General features: G+C 39.8%; 1 protein-coding gene across 3 annotated transcripts in view; it reads left to right on the top strand.

Annotated features, from left to right (window-relative positions):
* RAB3GAP2 (RAB3 GTPase activating non-catalytic protein subunit 2) overlaps window positions 1-21,877 on the top strand; it is an 88,711-nt gene that overhangs the window by 2,369 nt on the left and 64,465 nt on the right. For 2 of the 3 annotated variants that reach the window (XM_084785222.1, XM_084785221.1), the window contains exon 2: window positions 16,238-16,302. In XM_084785222.1, the coding sequence (XP_084641348.1) occupies window positions 16,238-16,302 (65 nt within the window). Of the gene's footprint in view, window positions 1-16,237; window positions 16,303-19,380; window positions 19,386-21,877 lie in introns of those variants that run through there. The other variant, XM_084785224.1, reaches the window with a different exon arrangement.

Genomic DNA, 21,877 nt, shown 5'->3' with positions numbered 1-21,877 from the left:
TGGTGAGAAACATGGAATGCAGAAGGAGGGGCATGACTCCATCCCGTCCCCACTGTCCCAGGCCAGGCCATGGCCGCGGTCGCTAACCTTTCTCCTTTGACACTTGTCTTCTTCTAATTAGTCTTCAAGAATAGTCTTAGTGAGCTTCAATATATATTCTCACATCTTTCTTCTTATAACCCACAGTGGTTTGTTAGTTTGTTTTTGTACCTTAACTTAAAAGCAATAATTCTGGGCCAGTGAGAAGGCTCAGCAGGTCCAAGTGCTTGCTTCTAAGCCTGAATAGCTAGGTGTGACCCCAAGAATTCACATGATGAAAGGAGAACACCGCCTCCTGCACACTGTCCTCTCACCTCTACACATATGCCATGGCACAGACATGTGTCAGTGAGTACACACACACACATACACACATACTCTCTAAATGTTTTTAAAATCTAAAATTCCTATATAAGTTCTAAGGCCCTTAAGGTCTACTTCCTGCTGCCTTGCTGCACCTTGTTTTTGACACGAAATCACACTCCAGCACAGGCTAGCCTGGGACTTATTATGACACCCAAAGTATGTGGGCAAAAAGTAAAATAAAACAGTACATGCATGCATAGAGCATGTGTCAGAATATTTGGACATACTTTGAGTACTGCAATGTGGCTCATAGCTTACCTAACAGTTGTTTCCTGTTGGCACACTTTGAGGAAAGAAAGCGAAGCATACAGTAACTGTGCCAGAGTCACCAGAACTAGTGGAGAATAGGCTTTTTAGTGTCGCCTGAAGTGGGATCACTTTGTGTCATGGGATATGACAAAGCATACTGAATATTGGTTTTTTAATACAGAGTAAATGTTCTTTCTATGAGATCCTGCTGTAGAGAGAAGCTGGCCATAAGTAGGAATTTCAATAAACAGTTACCAAATGTCCTTGTTACAGAGCCGTTTTTAATCAAAAGGAAATGGACACTTGAGTGATCTTTAACCTTTTCATTTGACTAATAATATATTGAGCACCTACTGTGAGTATTTATTTCATCTTATTTTTCACAGTGCTGGGGTCGAGTCTAGGTTTCCAGCTTGCTGAGCATGCCCTCTAGCACTGAATTACACTGCAAGTTCCCTTTACATTGGAGACAGACCGACAGACAGGGGAGGGGCAGAAACACACGACAGAGACAGAGAGAGACAGCATTTTATTAAGTTGTCCAGGTGAGACCTGAATTCATTCTGTAGGCCAGGCAGGGCTTCAACTGATACTTTTCCTGCCTCAGCCTCCAAAGCAGCTTAGAGTACAGGCCTGACTCAGACTTGTGATTTGGAGAACAGCCTGGGGCCTGTGGAAATTACCCAGGTCACAGAACAAAACCCTAGAGAAAGAGAAAGAGACAGAGAGATAGACATAGATACACACTGACTCCACATGGCTAAAACAAAATTCTGAAACAGGGCAAAAAGACTCAATAGTTCATGATTTCAAAACATGCTACAAGGGTACAGTAACCAAAACAGTGTGGTGGTGTTAATCAGAGGGACAAATAAAATTAAAGTTCCTAGATGCCTGCCATTCCTGCATTTCTTTAGCAAAAAGGAAATCAGAAGTATCTTTTGAACACAGATCATTTTCCTCTGTACCCTTCACATATAAATTCCCCAGAAGAAAGAATCTCGTCAGCTTAAGAAAATAGATGTAATGCACCTTGTTAAGCCCATCAACCTGCTGTGAAAGCTGGCCACTCATCCCCCACCTCGCAGATGATAAAGCTTCAGGGATCTGCTACACAATATGGAGCTTCTAGCAACATGCAGCTAACTTTAAGCTTAAATCATAGATAATCAAAGTAATTCAGTTCCTGAGTCATACTCGCTGCAAAAGTGGTTAGTCTCCAGATCGAGTGCCTGGCTATTGAGGAGCTCAGATGGAACACTGCATTCACTGCACAGAGCCATGTGGGGAGTGCTGCCATCCAGTGAGGCTCCATCAAGCTTTTGTGCTTCAGCAGTCACTCAACACACACAGAAGATGCTTGGGAATTCTTCTTTTAATTACATGTTACCTGGTTTTTATATAATGCACATCTGTAACCTTCTTTGGCCTACTTAGTCATATGATGGTGACTTTCCAAACCTCTATAAAGCGTCATGGCACTTTCATACTCTGCTAGTACTCCAACCAAGACTTCACTAGATTTCCCATCATTGAATATTTAGGTTGTTTTTCATATTTTTTTGCTGTGAGAATAATGCTACAGGCAACCTTACTCATCTTGGTCACGGTTGCCAAGTTATTCTTGAAATTGGTTTTCAGATTCACTCTAGCCATGGTAAGAAAAGCACCTATGAATACACATACTTGTTAGAAATTGTCGTTAGAGAGAGAGAGAGAGAGAGAGAGAGAGAGAGAGAGAGAGAGAGAGAGAGTGTGTGTGTGTGTGTGTGTGTGTGTGTGTGTGTGTGTGTGTGCATGAAGACAACACTGTGGTATTGGTCTCTCCCTCTGTCTTTATGAGGCTGCGTGGATTGTATTCACAGCACCAGGCTTGTGTGTCCAGAGCCTTCACTGTTCACCCTGATTTGTATTCTAAGTTGAGTCAAGATGGACATTTTAAAAGGGATGACTTTGAAAATTACCTGCTCAGTTAATAAAATATATTAAAAAAAAAAAAGAAAGAAAACTGCTCACTGCTTTTGGCAAATTTTCACTGGATTTCTAAACTTCTTTTTCTTTTGGTACTTGAGGTTGAACCCAGGACCTTGCACATGCTAGGCAAGTGCTCTACCAACTGTGCTACAATCCCAGCCCATTATAATTTTTTAAAATTTAAGATAATATCGTAAGTTTTTACTGATACATAGCAAAACATATGTATAAGTTACACCATGGTATTTCAGTACATGTATGACTGTGTCATGATCAGACAGGGATGAGTGGCATGCTCATCTCCTCAGACATTTACTGTTTCTTCCTGTTGGGGACAGTAACATCCTCTCCACTAGCAACATGAAACAAACAGTAATGTCACCTGTAGTTACTGTATGGTGCTGCGGAACATTAATTCCTTCTGTCCATTCTTACCTCCTCTGGACCATTAACTTCCGTTCTCCATAACCCATCACCATAGTCGCATCCTCGGCAGCCCCCTTCCAAGTCCCCTGTCACTGTCCTCACACCTTCACCAGCCTCTGCCAACTGCTCTTCCAGCCTCTCTGTCTTTATGAAGTAAATGTTGTTTTTTATTCATTTTGAGACAGGATCTAGCTGTTTAGCTCAGGCTGCTCTGGAGCTCACTATGTAGATTTTAAATTGAAGATCTGCCATCCGCCTCCCAAGTGCTGAGATTATAGACATGAACCACTATGACTAAACTTTTTAACTTCCACAGAGGAGTGAGAATACATGGTTTTTGAATTTCTGTATCTGACTTAATTCATTTAACATTATGTCCTTTCTGTTTCATCTGTATCATTGCAAATGAGAGCTCATTTTTAATAGTCAAATAGTACTCCATTATGTATGTGCCTGCTACATTTTCTTTGCTGATCCATCAATAGATCTCCAGGCTTAATCCCGTATTTTGGCTAGTTTGACCAGTATTACAGTCAACACAGGAGTGTATTTCTTCAACACACAGATTTCCTTTGTCCTGTTTCCTGCAGTGGGAATGCAGGCTTATATCAATTCTCTCTCTAGAGATGTAAAGAATTCTGTGTTCTTTGCTCTGATAGCTGTACTAATTTGTACTAATTTAGTTTATATCCACACCAAGAGTGCTTCTCCACATCCGTGCCAGTCTTTTGTTCTTGCTGCTGCTCTTTAATACTAACTTGTCTTGCTGTGGTTTTGATTTTCTGACAATTACTGCTGCTGAGCAGTTCTTCGTACACTTCCTGGGCATTTTATCTATCCATGTCATTTACCCATTTCTAATTGTATCATCGTTGTTATTTTGCTGTTGAGTTGCTTGAGTTTTGTACGACCTGTGGGTTGCCTTCATTCTGTTATTTCTTGGCTGTTATCCCTTGGATTGGGTTTTGCTTTTGTTGCTAGCACTTTTGATCCTACCCCTAAATATCCTTACTGACCACTGTATTCTAAAGTATTTCTCCTATGTTTCCTTCTAGTAGCTTCATGGTTTCAATTCTTGCACTAATGTCTGATTTATTTTTTATTTGACTTTTGTATATGGCTATTGTGTAGGGCTGTTTTATAAAAGCTCATCATTTATTATGCTTATATTTTAAACACTTGTCACTTGTCCACTTGTCACTTGTTTTTAGCCTTATTAATGGCAAAGGATTTAAGATTTTTATTTTATTTATTTGTTCTTTGAGAAGCCATACATGTATGCAATGTATTTTAATCACATCCACCTTATAACCTTTGAACTTCTCCCAGATCTCCTCATGTCCATTTTCCAACTTTCTGTTCTGTTTTTTTTTTTTTCTTTATAACCCACTAAGTCCAGCTAGAGCTGCCCATACACACATGGGTATAGGACCACCCACTGAATCATGAGTAATCTACAGCAGCTGTACCCAGGAAGAAACTGATTCTTCCTCCCCCAGCAGCTACCAACTGCCAGTAGCTCTCTCTAGGGGTGAGGCTCCGCGAGCCTCTTTCTCACTCGTGCTGGAATGTTGGCTGGCTTGATCTTACACAGGTCTTGAGTAGGCAGCCATGGTGGCTACTTGATTTTATTTTGAACTCTCTTCTGTTTTGTTGTTGTATTTATTGTTGTCCATTTTAATGCCATAGATTACCTCTGCCAAGCTACTCATCTCTCAAGAATGTCACAGGAACAGTCTTACACATTTCTGTCCTAGTTTGAGCTTTAGAATTTATTAAGCTTTAAAAACCAAATTCACATCAGGGCTTTGATGAGTTTATATTCATTTGGGGAGGGTTGGCATTTCCCAAGACTAGATACTTTTCTTCCATGCTAAATTTATTGAGTGTAATTGTCAGAAATTAGGTATATGAAAGACATACAGTGTGAAATTTGATATATGATTTACATGTAAAATGATTATTACAATCAACTTAGCACATCTATGACCTCACATACTGTCTTTGGTGGACAAAGCACTTTCTATTTACTTTTAGCGATTTGCCAGTGTATAGTAGAGTTTGTACCTAAGCTTCATGTTGTGTTATTTCAGACATGCTAACTATGAAGCAAAGCACAATGATAAACAGGCATCTGTATATTTTTCTTTACTGTGCATTTAAACTCTTATAGGTGCTCAAGTGATATTATTAAAATGATCAGGTTTTCTTTATGTGCACTTGAAACAAAAACCTAAAACTATGATGTAAGATTCAGCCAGTATTCAGAGGACATATTCAAATAGGAAAATGATTTCCATAAGGAACATGGTTGGATATTAGAAAAGATTAGGGAAGAAAATTAGAGAACTGGCATCCCTAGTCTGTGCGGAGACTAGTTCCAGTCAGGTTTATCCCTCCATCACTTTTCCCACTGGCACATGCTCCTCAGCCTCGTGAGTTGAGGGTCCCTCTTCTGTGCTGTGTATGTGGTGAGACACCGCCAGAAAACTCTTAGCCTTGATAAGCAGCAAGCAAAGGGAGCAAAATACAACATTAGTATTAAAAAAACCAAACCAACTTTCCTTTATACAGACATACTGAGAAAGAAATTAGGGGCACATCCTTATTCACCATAGCTTCAAAAACAAACAACAAACAAGGTCATTACCCTTGGAATAAGTGTATCCAATGAAGAGGATGACCTCTATGGGGAAACTTGAAAACACTGAAGAAATTGAGAAAGACACTAGTAAGAGGCAAACCCTCTGGTTCTCATGGATGGTGAAAATGGCCGTCTTAACAAAAGAACCTGCAGATTCATTGTAACCCTGATCACAATTCCAACACCATTCTTTGCAGAATAAAAAACCAAAAATCATAATTCACATGGCAGTACAAAACGCCCTGGCTAGGCCAAAGCACCTCTAAATAAAAGAATACTGACGGATTTTAAACTATTACAGGATCATAGAAATACAAGCAACGTTGAAACAGACACATAGGTCAGGAGTAGGGTAGGTATGAGCAACTTTCAGTGTCCTGAATTTTGACAAAGATGCCAAAAAATACACACTGGAGAAAAAGACCACATTTCATCATACGATATTGGGAGAACTGGATGCCTACGTGTAGGAGGGAAAAAACAGAGCCATAATTGCTACGCTAGACACAAGCAACTCAAAATGGATCAACAACCTCAAAATAAAACCCCAAACCCCGAAAATTTTAGAAGAAAATGTAGAAAGTACTCCACAAGATACATACAGAGACACGGACTCTGTTAATTGGACTCTGGTTGCTCAGGAAACAAGGCCAGTAGTGGGTAAATAGGACCTCACAGAATTAAAGGTTTCTGCTCAACAAAAGTAACTGAAACTGCCAATAAAGAGGCAGTCTACAGAAGAGGGGGAAAAAATCTTAGCTATACGTCTCACAGAAGATTACTACCTAGAATATACAGTGAACTCAGAAAACTAAACACGTGAAAACAGAATGAGTATGAACAGAGAGTCCTCAAAAGAAGCCATGTAAGCTTTTTAAAGTGCTCATTATCAGTAGCCATCAGGGAAATTAAAATTTAAACTACTATGAGATTTCATCTCACTGTAGTCAGAATGGCTATTATCAAAATAACAAACAACAGCAAATGAAGGACCGTTATTCCTGTTGGTGGCAGTGGGTATAAACTGATGTAGCCCCTGTGGCAATCAGTGTGGAGTGTTTGTAAGGAACTAGCATTAGAGCTACTGTATGACCCGATGGTATCACTCCTGGCCCTCTATTGAAAGGGCTGTATACCAGGACATACATGCACATCCATTTTCATTGCTACTCAGTTCACAGTAGTTAGAAAATAGGGCCAGCCTAGGTGCCTGCCAGCTCGTAGGTAGAAAATGGAAATATGGCACATCTGTATAGTGAAATTATCATTCAGCACAGAAGAAAAATGAAATTTAAAATTTTTCAGAAAAATGGACAAAACTGGAAAATATACAGCATGAACTAGCATAGGCCCACAAAGACAAATACTGTATGCCCTCCCTCTTGTATATGGATCCTACCTTTGAATTTTTAGGTTTCTGTATTTAAGTTAGACTGATACTTATAGAGGCCAGGAAGCAAGAAACAAATCGAGACAGATACGGTCCTCTTTTAAGGGAGATAGTAAAACACGTGTGAAAGCAAAGGGAGGATACTAAGGATAAAAAGGGTTAAAGAGAATTAATGGTAATTCTTTAATATATGAAACATACTGACCCACTTGAAAGCCACGTGGCCTGCATGTATGACTACCTCTTCCATGGTCCGCTGCCAGTCAGGACTCCATAGCCACTCCTGCCCTGGGGGATCTGTGTGAACTTAAGCTCTAAAACCTGATCCCATCCTTGAGCTACATGTCAGCGTTCACTATTCCTGTTCCTCCTGCCTTCCCATAAAGCCACGGGGCAATAGGGGAGAGTGTTGGACAATAGTCTACACGTGACTTGCAGACTTAATTTAGATGCTGGTTTTGCCTAAATACTGGGTGTGTTTTAATTGGAAGCAAAATATTTAGTGATTAATGAAGGAACAGGGACCTCACCAAGCAAACTCCCCACCCTGTTAACGGGGAGCTGCTAAAACCTAGATGAGGATTGAGGATTAGCTCAGTGAAAATGGTAAGTCAAAAGTCAGAGGGAAAATGAAGTTAATGTTTCTTCTGCGTCCCAGAATCTAGACCTTGCTTATAAATTCACATTTTAACTACTATTTGATTTATATTTTGTTAGTTTGGGAAGCATAATTTTTACCATTTTCTATAGAAAAAAATAGGTTCTGACTTACATATTATAATTGGCTTTTAAGTTACAAGCCATTTTTAGTGAGTTTTATACAGTTGTATATGAAATGTTTTTAGTAAATATATAGAATACTGATCTATAGCATATATATTAATTTCTAGAGATAATAGGAGAATGGGACTTATAAATTTTCCCTATGCCTATTGGTCATCTGTTTGTTCATTTTTATAAAAGTCTAAACATTTCTTAGGATTAAAAAAAGATTTATTAAGATTTCAGGCAAAAGGAACATGATTATTTTTATGTCCTTTTTTAGATGAATCTTACTTGAAGCCAGGAAGATGTGCTATGCTATGTTTCTGCTGTGTGATATTTTCAGCTCTATCATTTCTGAGTTGTTACCTGGACACACATTCTTTATGATATGGGGAAAGTCATTTGTTTGAGAATGGGAGTGTTAGAATTCTAGAATATCTGGAAGATATACTCTGGTTTGATCATGATGGTTTGAAAGAAATTAACCCAGCTATTGAAATCAGGATGTCGTCTTTATTTTGGGTTATGAAATGGCATTACTCTCCCATTGTTCATGTCCTTAGAAATGGGAAAGGCTAATGGTTCTGAGGCAGAGAGCATTACGAAGCTTTTCTATTCTTTGTAGCTGACTTTGTACTGCCTGGTAGTGCCTGCCTTCTCTGAACTGACAGGACCCACCAGCAGCTTGTGAACCCTCTGAATAAATTGCAAATCATAGGTTCTAGAAGTTTCTTTTTGTAAAAAGATACATAAAGATGGAAATGAATTTGCTTTTGTATTAAGATCTTAGATTATAAAAATTAATTTTCTTCTTTTCTAACATTTAGTTTTGTTTTTTGTTTAGTTTTTGTTCTTGACGTATTCATACAAATACTGTCAAATTAATTGTCCACATAATGGAATTCAGTTTTCTTTTTAGCTTCAGGTTCTTGTTAAATGAAAAAAAAAATGTACTCTCCATTTAGAGTACAGACTATTCAAAAGTAAGTTAGGATATTATTGGGGAATTAAATAGAGCTGTAGAAAGCAGAAGGCCTTCCTTAGAATGATTCATTCATTCGTTGGAAAGCCAGAGAACAGTATTTTGTAGTGATGTAATCCGCTCAGGGAAAATGTTCTTTCTAGTAGAGAACTGTGGCATCTTACGTCTGGAAGCCGTTGGTTTTCTCTGAGACAAGAATTCACGAATGAGAACATGAATTCATGGCACTGGACGCCAGTGTGATGGTGCTTGCCTTCCTTCTTGGTACTTTTTCTGATTCTAGACAGTTCAAAATAGTTAGTAATGATTGGTATTAAAAACAGGTTGAAAGACCAGGCTAATAATCAGCACAAACATTTTTACTTGTATCACTGTTATTTAGAACTTCTTGTTCTCCTTATTCCTCTTCATGCCATGTAAGTTGATAGGAGATCAGCTTCTTTTATTTAAAGAGAAGCTGTGATTCAAGAGGTGATATGAAACAAAAAAAGAGTAATTTTTACAACTAAAATACAAAATAAAATAAGCTGGCAAACTTCTTAAAAGACTCAGATTCACTCCCCAATGAAAACCTTGGTTATCTGTGAATTTTAAGCAAAAAAAAATTGTTTGGAATATGAAAGAATAAAATTTAAAGGAAATTCATGCCTCAGAACAGACAAGGGAAGCTGCCTGTGAAGGCCCATGCCTGTCATCCCAGCCTTGGGAAGTAGAAGCAGGAGCAATGTGAGCTCAATGCCGCCACTGGGTGCATGGTTTCCAGGCTTGCCTAGACTACACGAGACCCTGTCTTAAAACACCACACACACACACCACACACACACACACACACACACACACACACACACACAGAGAGAGAGAGAGAGAGAGAGAGCGAGAGAGAGAGAGAGAGAGAGAGAGCGAGAGAGAGAGAGAGACAGACAGACAGACAGACAGACAGACAGACACACGTGGAGGGGAACAGACAGACAAACAAAAGGGTTTGAGGGAAAAAAAAGTTAAAGGATTGAAAACAAAGCACACATATCTTGTATGTCCTGAAATGCTATTTTGTCATTGGGCTATATACAGCAAGTGAGATGTGAAAGCCCACTGGCACCTGAACCTATGGAGTATTTCCTAATACAAATGCCCTGATACAACAATGTCTTTAGGTGCGGTGTGTGGGTATGAATCACATTTTGGAAGTAACATGGTTTGAAAAGTGTTCTCATTGTAATCTTTACATGTCTTCAGTAGGCAAAGGTTGCTATTGTTGAACTGCCTTTCTATATTTATTCACTGTTGATAAAAAGAATATTTGAGCCCGGTCTTGGTGGCGCATGCCTTTAATCCCAGCACTTGGGAGGCAGAGGCGGGCGGATCTCTGTGAGTTCAAAGCCAGCCTGGTCTACAGAGTGAGTCCAGAACTGCCAAAACTACAAGAGAACCCCTGTCTAGAAAAAACAAAACAACAAACTATTTGAGCAGTAATGGGTTCTTTTCTTGTGATGGTATGCTGCTCGGGAGCTCAGTGGCCTCTGTGATTATCTTTATCTAGCCCTCCCAAGAAGACTGTTAAGTTACAAGGAACTGAGTAAGCAAACTGACTTTATATTGGCCCAGAGTCTTTTGTTAGTAATGAGGAATGTTTTTAAATGTTGAAGTAGATGTTATGTATGCATGTAGATGTGAAACGTGAAGGCTCTTCAGTCCACAGCGAGCCATGTGCTCTCAACTTGACTGCTGATGCTTGTTCTGCACCTAATGAAATCTGCCACTTATGCTTGCATTCAAACAAAAATAATCACATTTTCCTGTTATTTCTTAATAAAAAACTAAAGCTAGGAATCAATACTTTAAAGTTGTTTTGCCTAACTAATTGAAATAGTATTTATTAATGTTACATTGTTTCATGGGAAATTTATTTGAAAAAGATTGTTTTGAAATCTTTCACTAATGTTTGAACTTAAACAAAAATATTACATTTTCCTGTTATCTCTTAATAAAAAAAAAAAAAACTAAAGCGAAGAATCAGTAAAGTTGTTTTGCCTGACTAATTGAAATAGAATTTATTATCATTATAATGTTTCATGGAAACTTTATTTGAAAAAGATTGTTTTGATCCTAGATATAAAGTCTGAAGCAAATTCAATAGAGGATTAATCTGAGTCTTGGAGAAGTCACCTCTGGAAAGAACCGTAGGAGAGTGTGTAGTTAACATGATAGGATAGGCAAAGATAGTGTGTGGGTGAAAATGTTGTGTTTGCCAATTGGTGATTGCAGCAATGAGGCAGATGCAGCTAATAGCCCCACCCTGCTAAGGAGGAAGGAGGGCCAGCAAGGGATCAATTAAACTGCCCAAACTCCTACAACTCTCCAGGGTAAAACTTGGAATCTGCTCCAGGCAGCCTGATACTGCTTCATTCCTTTTGCTAGACCTGCTCTGTCTCAGCACCATAGTCACTGGCCACATGTGCTAGTGAGCATTTGGAATGTGGCCAGGACAGACAAGATGTGCTCAAAGTGTAGGGTACAAGCTGGGCATGGTGGCGCACGCCTTTAGTCCCAGCACAGCACTCGGGAGGCAGAGGCTGGGAGATCCCTGTGAGTTCGAGGGCAGCCTGGTCTACAAAGTGAGTCTAGGACAGTGAAGTCTACACAGAGAAACCCTGACTCAAAAAACCAAACCAAACCAAAACAACAAAATACCTCATGGGTAAATTCATTTATATATTGGAATAATAACATCTGGCTATATTATATTAAAATATAGTATTAACTTTAGTTCTTTTTACTTTTAAATGCAATTAATTTAAAATTGCACTTGTGGCTACTGTTGAAGACTATGTGACAGTGAGCGGACAGTGGCCGATGTCAGGGAGAAGAAAAGATGTTTGGACCCTTCAACTTATGTTAAAGTTAGTGTTCCTAAGATTATGATCCTTGGGTCATCAGGCTCAGATATGTGGAATTGGGGGTGAGGGTGAGGTGATGAGTCAAGGGCTCAAGTCCTGACCCATACAGACAGTTCAAACAGTCCTGGAGAAAGGGGGCATCTCCACGCCACCAGTCATCCTGACGTTATTTTAGTTTCTTTCCCATCTGTTTGATTTTTTTCCCCCCAAAGGAAACTGGCAGGAGATCTATAGTTCTGGGGTTTTGAAGGCATTGAATATGGTTACTGTTTTATCTTTCCTGATGAGTTTTGTTGGCTTGTGCTTTAACAAAATGAGAGACATATCCATTGGCCACAGTGTCACTTAGAGAACTACTTTTGGATATTAAGTGCTAGTACTTATTTAATGGGCAAAACCAAAACAAAACGAATCATCCTATACTGTCTACTGTAGGCTTTGATGTAAATGAGTACACACAGCTCATGATGCAAGCTGGGAGCTCCCAATGGCTGTGCGATGTGGTGTGGTTGGATCATTGCACTGTACCCCGATCACCACACACTGCATTTTAAGTCAGACCAGGGCTTAGGACTTTTAAATTATTTTAACCTACAAAAGACACAGATCTAGTTACCTAAGAAACAGTCATGGTAGAATATTTTTAGCTTTTCTTTGAGGTGACTGATAATACATTAAATAAATTAATCTTATTTCCTCATGATTACATGAACTTTATAGACCTCAGGTTTTACAGAAATGTTTCATATTAACATAAAATTAAATAGTTCATAATTTAATATTAATCACATTGCTTTGCTTACCTATAACCTTGATCAGTGATTAATCAGTAAAGAAACACTACTAATAATATGAGTGGAATTTTTTAAAATAAACTAACGGTCTTAGGGATTGCTTAGGTCCTCATACTTGCTTAGTGAACACACCACTGACCAAACTGTCTTTTACAGTCTAATGACTTTGAGAAAATATTCCCATGATAGCAGGAGCTCGCCAATTTATTTTCCTCTTCCTTCAGTTGAAAGCAACTTTCTAGTCAGGAACTGAAAAGTGAGTAAGCATTCATTGACACAAATAGCTTAATATATTTCTCAGGGCCTATCTTTTTGGGCATGTTTTGAATTGCAGCATGAAAAGATATTGGATCTTTGTAGGGGCAGGAAGTACAAATAACTACTGTCTTCCGCTTGACTATATGAGTCATTTGTGAATTGAGTCAGGTTCTTTTTATACCAATATAAAGGAAAAATAAAATCCTTTTTATAGTGTTGTACATTCAACAGAGATTATGTGCTTTAACTGATCTCTTTGGAAACTTTCCTTTACTTCTAAAATGGTTACTAGAAAAAAAATAATAAAATGGTTAATAGGTTGGCTGTTAATCAACCCAATGAGATATTTGTTTTGGTAATATAGTCAAATGAATGAAGAGAGTGTTTAATGAATTATATTGTCAAAGAACAAAAATTAGTTTTCCAAAGGAGTCTTAAGACATTGTCTCATTGTGCAGCTCTGGCTGGTCTGGAATTCAGTACAGACAGATCAGACTGGCCTCGAACTCACAGAGATCCACTTGCCTTGCCTCTAGAGTGCTGGTATTTAGAGGTTTGTATCACCACTCCTGACAAATTGTTCAAGTTTTAAAAACCTCTCTTAAAAGTCCCAATGTCAAGGGGATATTTCTATTTAAAAAATAATTTAAAAGAACCATGAAACAAGCAAATAAATAAGGGCAGGCTCTAGCTCAGTTGGTGGAGTGCTTGCTTAGCATGCATGGAGCCCTGGCTTGGATTCCTAGAACTGCCTAATCCTGGTGTGGTGGTGCACACTTGAAACCCAAACCTCAGGAAGTGGAGGCAGGAGGATCAGAAGTTTAAGGGTTATCGTTTGTTGGCTCTATAGCAAATCCAGGCTAGCCTGGGATACATCAGACCCGGTCCCAGAGAGAGACAGAAAGGCTGTTATCATTTGGCCTTCTCTGTGGCCCCATTGTTTTTCTTGTCTTTGTTCAAAGGATCTGATGCCTTTTTCTGGTCACTCACACATGTGTGTATATATACTTACAAACAAAAATAAATAAAAGTGAAACCCAAAATCTTAATAAATAATGATGGTGATTATTCAGGGTGTATGTGTGTATGTATTTATACACCTCTAAAATACTCCACTGTCTTGTCCAGAGTACTGAAGCAGTCACCCATGTACTGTGTACTGCAGTTAAATGTCCATCTACCTCCTACTTAGGTAGATACTTCCAGAGCGGGGATGTGCTTCTACTTTTCTAAGGTCCTACTACAAGGTTGGGTATGGGTATTTAACAGAGCAATTGTTAATTGATTGAATCTAGAAATCTGTAGGTCATGTGATTCTAGTCAAAGGGTGGTGCTATTTTAGGACTTAATATATGCCTAGCAGTGTGTTTGGGATTTTAGGAAGTAATTATTTGGCATTTAAGTGCTGAAGATTAGATTGTTGTTACTACAAACTAATTGAGCAGTGATTCCAAGTACCAGACTGTAACACTTGTAATTCATCTGTGTCCTTTGTCAGCAATCTTTAAAACGAGTGTGTAAGTGAATGTTCTCATTACTTCTTTCTCTCTAAATCAAGAGCCTTCTCCTCTTTCATAATGACTTTCTCTCAGAGTTTGAAATCTGATTGTTTAAATATATTTTATTTCTACTTCATAGTTGATATATCTGATGGCTAAATCATTATGGCCAGCAGTGAGGACTTTAGTATCAGATATGGAACCCCTTAGTGTGCTGTTAAGTCCTTACATGGCCCCACAGTTCCCAGAGGTACCATGTGAGGAAACTGAAGCTTACAGATAGGCCATTTGCTTCTTCAGAGGTGGGAAGTGCTGCATCCGGCATTTGAACAAGCATTAGGTACTTTGTAGTGCATTTCATAAATAAATAAATAAATAAATAAATAAATAAATAAAAGATAAAATTCAAGTAAAACATCTGTGCTGTGAGTCTCAGCCTGAGTCTTATTGGAACTTTATTGGTTTCTAACTTAATTTGTGATGATAGGTTATCTCATTCTTGTCTCTGGTTGCTTGAGAATGATAATTTTATTGCTCTGAGTAAATTTGAAGCAAATTATATAAAATCAATATGAGCAATGCAAGGGATTGTGCTTTTCAGACTTACATGAGGCTTTTAATTTCTTGTTGCATATTTTACTGAACATGTTTTAATCTAAGGAGATTGTCTCAAGTGCAAGAAATAGGAGTATCACAAAACAGTGGAACTAAAAGACGAAAGATTTATACAATCTGAAGAGCTGGAGAGATGGCTCAGAGGTTAAGAGCACTGTCTGATCTTCCAAAGGTCCTGAGTTCAATTCTCAGCAACAGCATGGTGGCTTACAACCTCTATCATGTGAGAAGAATACTATATAAATAATCTTTTTTTTAAAGAGGGGGGCAGAGTTGCAATCTTGTTTCAGAATTCAGGCTGTTTCCATGGATACCTTGTTCTACCAAGACACAACAATCATCTGGGCGGTGGTGATGCACACTGTTATTTCCAGCATTCAGGAGGCAGAGGCAGGCAGATCTCTGAGTTCCAGGCCAGCCAGAGCTACACAGGGAAACCTTGTGTCAAAAAACAAAACAAACAAACAACAAAAAGCCCAATTCACTTTGAAAACATCTGTGTGTTTGTTGTTATATAGTTATCTTCTTTAAGTAACAAATATTTGTTAAAAATTTGTATGTGTAGTTTTTTGAGACAGAGTCTGGGGTAGACTGAGGTCTTCAAACTTGGCTATGTGATCAAGGCTGGCATTAAATGTTCTAAACTTCTGATTCTTCTGCTCTCACTGTCCAAGACCTGTAATTATAGGCATGTGTCGCATGCCCAGATTAATTTTTAAACTCACCTTTATATTTGATTAAATGTGGCTCTACTCGATGTCCAATATTTTAAGATTTAAATAACTTTTACTGTTTTTCTAAACATAGATTCATAAATCAAATAGGTTATATATTTCCTAGTTTTCACTGTGTGTGACCAAACCCTGAGGTAACACAGCTTACACAATCACAGTGTTTCTTATCATTGACATTATGCAGAGATGGCTTCTGCAGGATGTGGCAGCACACATCTGCTCAGGAGGCAGAGGTTCAGGGATCTCAGTGAATTCAAAGCCAGCCTGGTCTACATATCCCAGGACAGCCAGAGTTACACAGTGAGATCTTATCTCAAAAACAACAAAAAACAATCAAACAAAAAAGTTTGTTTCAGCTGGGCTCAGTAGCACACACCTGTAATCTCAGCACTGAGGGAGACTGAGGCAGCAGACCTCTGTGCTTTTGAGGCCAGACTAGTCTACAAAGTGAGTCAAGGCTAAACAGAGAAACTCTGCCACAGAGAATCAACAACCAACCAAACAAACAAAAAACCAGAAGAATATTGTTTCTATAAATTTAGAGAAAATGTTTAAAATATGTTAAGCTTTTTAATTTCATGTGTTCTCTCCTCCCCTGTCTCTAGGTAAATCATCAGACTGGGAAGATGATAGCTGGGGAGCGTGGGAAGAAACAGAGCCCCAAGAGCCTGTAAGTCCTTAGAAATGCCTGCCTTTGTTTGTGTTTTTGAGTGTGGGTGGCATGTGTGGAGAACAGAGGACACCTTTATGGAGTCACACTCTCCTTCTACTTTTAATGGGCTCCAGGAATTGAGCTTAGTTGTCAGGCTTATATAATAAGTGCCTTTACCCATGGAGCCATCTTATCGGTGCCCTGCATGGGTTTTGCTAGTGACATTTCCCATTTGTGATGACAGTAGCATATTTCAGTATTAGGTTGACATTAAAAAAAAAAACTTTGTCACAAACATTTTTATATTTACTTAATAGTAACTAGCTTAGATGCCTGCTTTTAAGGATCTTAATGACTTGACAAATAATTGGTCACTGTAGTCTGTACTACAACAAGAGACTTAAGACCTTGTAATTTATAATGAAAGTGTCACTGGCTGTGGTCCTGGAGGGCCAGATCAAATCCAGGGCTTAGCTTACCCTTCTTGCTATGTCATAATATGCCAGAAAACAGATGAGAGTCAAAGGAAAAGGGAGGAAAATTGTGTGTGTGTGTGTGTGTGTGTGTGTGTGTGTGTGTGTGTGTGTATGTGTGTGTAAGAAATCCAGACTCTCCTCCTGTTATAACAAACCCATCCCTTGATAGCAGCATTAATTTGCTCACGCTGCCTTTATGACTTCGCTTCTCATTGGTTGTTGTCACTTTACTTTTGGCCTACAAGTGTCTACAGTAGCACTGGGGACTCAGTAGAGCCATAGCACTGGGCTAGATGGAGAATGTTTATTGCTTTAGGAGTGTTTCTTTTTCATGTTACTCTAGATTCTTCCACCTGCTCACTCAAGGAACACTTGTTGTGCCTGTCATATATATTCCGGGCCTTTTCCTAGGTGCTAAGAATATGGCAGTAGCCAAGGTCCCTGTGCATCTGAATACATTTTCATCGTTGTGGAAGAGCTAACTTAAGCTGGTGTAAGCAACAGGGAAGTTCATTACTTCACATAGAAGGAAGTCCTGAGCTAGGATAGCTCCTAGGTTATTTGGTCAAGTAATGGAGCTCTGTGTGCCATCAGGTCTTCATGTCTGTCTGTTCCACTTGTTTCTCTCCTAGCTGTGGCAGCATTATTTGTGACCAGACGCAAGAAAATATTTGAGCCTTCACTTGCTCTTCTGGGGAAATAGCTTTACTTAAAAGCCATGTCATTTCATGGCCATATTGTGCTGTGTGACATCCAGAAATGGCTTGTTTCTGTAATCATGGACTTTTATGTGTGTACAGAGAACTTCTTTTGCATTCTATGATTTGGATAATTTCACATTCCATACCATGATTATTGTGTTTTTATTTTTCTCTCCTTTTCCCTTGGTTATTCTACCTTTTTAAAAAACTTCATTATTTTTTCTGTTTTAGTGTCTTTAATTCTTTTTACTTTGAGTTTGTTTTCTAGCTTCTTAAAATTGCCTTATGGATCACTTAGTTTGAATCTATTTTCTCTTGTAATATAAATCCACGTAATTTCCTATTCACCCACAGGTTTGGCTATTTTTGATCTGTTATCTAGAAGTATGTTCCTTAAATTGTAGATTCAATAGTCTCCCCCTAAGGAGGAAGATCTTCCAAAGATCCCAGTGGGTGCCTGAAGCCTCAAGGAGAACCACAAACCCTATGTGTGCTATTTATCCAATGTGTGCGTACCTTTGAAGAAGTTTAATTTATATTAGATGCAGTAAGATATAAATAACAACAGTAATCAGTAATGAAGTGGACCCATTTTAACAGTATCGTATAATAACACTGCCAGTGTCATTACCTTTGCATTTGGGGGCCAGTATTAAATAGGAAGAGTCATCTGCTCCATGATGTTCACACTGTTGCTTTAATAGATAAAATAACTACTAAGAGACTAATGGATGAGTAGCAGTATGCTGGACAAAGGCAAAGCGCACAGCTTCAGGCCCCCAGGGCATGGTGGAGTGGGACAGTGTGAGATTTCTTTACAAAAGTCAGAACAGCACATAATTTAAAACTGACAGAGGTTCATTCCTGGCATTTTCTACTTGTCTCGTGACCATGGCTGGCTTCAGGTAGCTCAGATCACAGAAGCAGGAACTGCAGATAGGAAGACTGCTCTTGGGAATTTACCAGACTCCTTTCTGCTCATGATTTCTGTTTCACTCTGATGTTATCAGAGAATTATGTGCTTCCAAACCACTTAAATCCGTGGAGCCCACTCTGTGGCTTCCTATATGGTCTGTTGGGTAAGATGTTATCTCTGAAGACTTCTGCTGCTGACAGATGGCTCCTCCACACTGGTCTGTTCGTGTCTTCTTCCTGCTTTCTGGTCTTTCTATTAGTGAGAGAAGAAAGTGGAAATTTCCGTGTGTTCTTGTGGAATTGCCTCTTCCCCTTGAGTGTTGAGCTCAGGGTTGCTTCGTGTACTAGACAGTTCTGCTGTAGAGTGTTTCCATTCGTGTGTGTCTGTCTTCTTCACAGCTCCTGCTCTGAAGTGCGCCAGTGTGCCTGGTAATGTGAATTACTATCTCTCCTGTCTGTTCCTCACACGGGCACTGTTCTTCCATGGCATGTTGCTTTCTAACCTTTCTTTCCATTTTAGCTGACTTATGAAGTCAAATTGTGTTTTTAATAGATAGTTGGGTCTTGCATTTTTGATCAGCCTGATACTTGGGACTTTCATTAAATAATTTCTTCACATTTTATGTGATTATTGGTGTGGTTAAATTCTCATCTGCCATTTGGCCATTTGTTTTGTATATCTGTCATTACTTTTTAGTTCCTGTATTAGTCAGGGTTCCCTAGGGATACAGAATCAAAAGTATGACATATTAAAAGAGGCCCTATTAGACTGGCACAAGACGTGGCCTGAGTGTCTGACAATCTGGCTTAGGCTGGCACATGACATGGCCTGAGTGTCTGACAATCAGTGTCTTAGGCTGGCACATGACGTGGCCTGAATATCTGACAATCAGTGTCTTAGGCTGGCACACGATGTGGCCTGAGTGTCTGACAATCAGTGTCTTAGGCTGGCACATAACGTGGCCTGAGTGTCTAACAATCACTGCTTTATCTTGGCACCCAAGAGCCTGTATCTGTTTAGTCCATGGCACTGGCTGCCTCAGGATTCCTAGGGTGGTGCTAAAGACCTGACGGGTTCCTGGAGAGCCACTGTCTTCAGTCCATACTGGAAGCCTGGAGAAGCTGAGTACTGGAGGAAAGTGAGTTCTTGTTGGTCAGTCATTGGAGAGCTAGTCCTGGGTGGCACAGCAGCATGAAGAGAACTGACAGAGAGGTCTCAAAGAGGAAGTGAAGCAGCAGCCACCAAAGCTGAGTGCTGCTGACCTGGAGGCCAGCGGGGTCTCTTGAGCTCGGCAGGAAACAATATGAACTCCAGGATGCTCTTTATTCCTATGTGCCTCTCATTGCTTTGAAAGTTGTTTGTCATTTTGATGACTCGAGAGACTAAAAGGCTTTTGTATTTGAGAGACTTAGTGCTAGGAGTCTGGACAGGCCTTTTTAAGAAAGGAGAGCCCTATTTGCTCTTCGGGTTCTGAGCTGTCAGCTGTAACAAGGGCTGAGTGAATAATAAAGCATGCTTGGGACCCAGCAGAATGGAAGTCACCCTGTGAGGAAGTGACATCAAGAAAAACAAACCAACAAGTTAAATGCCTTGAAAGATGTTGACAATAGGAACATGGTCAAAATGAAGAATACAGCATAAGGAAAGGGTGGTGATGAGGAAAAACTACAATGAGAGTGAGTCGAATTATTAGGAAGAAGATGTTTGTGTCCGTGATCGGGTGTATTGAGAATTTTGGTTTCTTTAAAAACCTAGTTATGCTAAGTGAATATGTTTTTGTTTTAATCCCAGGTATGAGATATGGGGCTGCTTCAGATTGTCCACAGCCGCTAACCATGATTGTTTCATGCTCTAGGAGGGGCGTGATTTTTGCTAGCTGCAGATAGTTTACATTGGAATTCTGGGGGTTCTGGAGAGGGTATAAATGGGGGAGCCCTGAGAGGGCCTGCTGCTGCTGGCCCCTGCTGCTGCTTCTGCTGTTTGCTGTTTGCTGGGCTGCTGGGTTGCTGGTTGCTGGTTGAAGATAGCCTAATGATGAAGATTGGGCTTGCCCCAAGAACTCCAACACCCCAATCAGCAGGAAGTTGTCTAAAGATGTCTACATCCCCTTCCCCATCTAGCCTTTTTTCTTGCCTACCCAGTGTTGGGGTGGTTGGAAAGGATTGGGGTCAAGAAGGATGGTAGATTTAAGAAGCCAATAAAATAGCCCAAAAAGTACACCTACAGTCTGGTAGAAGATGTCCTATACTTCCTGGTACTCCATGAGGACCCAGCTGCCCCACAAGCTCATAAAGCCGTGAGTATAATATCAAAGAGATTGGTACTATCACCTCTGTGGGGCAACTCTGGAGCCTGTTGTAGCCCAGGAACCTCTGGTCACAGTGATTTCTCTCTCTTTAAAGAAGACATTAAATCACTTTGAAGGATGATGCAAGTGAAAATGGTGGCAAGAGGATCCTTCACTGCAGAAAAGTTTGGCTTCCTCCTGGGGAGAATCACACCTTAGTCAAGCTGAGAAACTAGCTCATGGTTGAGGAGGTTTGAGGCTATCGTTTCTGTCCATTTTCAAGAGTCTACTTGTCAGTGTGGACTAAAATCTCCAGTGACCAAGCAACTGTAGCCTGACTCTGGGGTGAACATTCATGTGTGCTTAACCTACCTCTTAACTCCATTGTGGAGTGCAGAACTCACTTGACAGCATCGAGTGCATTGAGAGGGATGTGTGCATTGTGGGATGTGTCCCCTGAGCCTGACAGAACTAGCTCCACTATAGGCAGCTGGCTTGTAGGGTGGGATAGAAGAGGCTCTCCACTAGGCTTTGTCCATTTTCATTTGTTGTCAGTGAGGTTCCTTCTTACCTATGCTGTGAATTGCTCGGGGACACAGAACAGAAATCTAGTTGTATTTCCTGGGCTTGTTTCTATAGGCTGTCTTGTTTTTCTTACACTTACATTGGTAAGGCATTCCTTCACTGGTGTGTTAGAACAAGTGGTAAAAAGGGTAGAATTGACTGGCGCCATAGTAGCCAGATAGTAGATGAGTCCGGAAGTGGACCCAGGAAAGTTCTGTTCAAGGCCCTCAGCTCCAGGGGGCAGCATGGAGAGTTTCTATTCAAAGAGCTTTGAAGTGTGCTTCAACTGCTTTACAAGGGGTTCTAATATGATTTTCAAGGGCAATCATGATTAATCAATTAATAGGGGATGCGATTATGCTGATTTAAAAGGGACCCTGGAGAAATGCTTTGATTATAGGCCAAAATCAGGACTATATCTCAAGCTGGTTACATGTTCTTAGAGAATCAGCCATTTGTGATAATTCTGGAACTCTAGCCTTACCACATCACTTCCATCTTCCATTAGACTTTGGTGCCGTCTGCCACACAGGAAACACAGCCAGCTTAGCTAAAGGCAGAATCTGCCACACAGGAAACACAGCCAGCTTAGCTAAGGGCAGAAAGAGGATCTTTTTCAGACCGTCCTGAGAGGCGACCACAGAGGGTC

This window comes from Acomys minous, assembly GCF_964271855.1.
Source record: "Acomys minous genome assembly, chromosome: 1".
Taxonomy (NCBI): Eukaryota; Metazoa; Chordata; class Mammalia; order Rodentia; family Muridae; genus Acomys; species Acomys minous.
The sequence above is the reverse complement of the archived record's forward strand: the minus strand, read 5'-3'. Positions and strand labels throughout refer to the sequence as shown.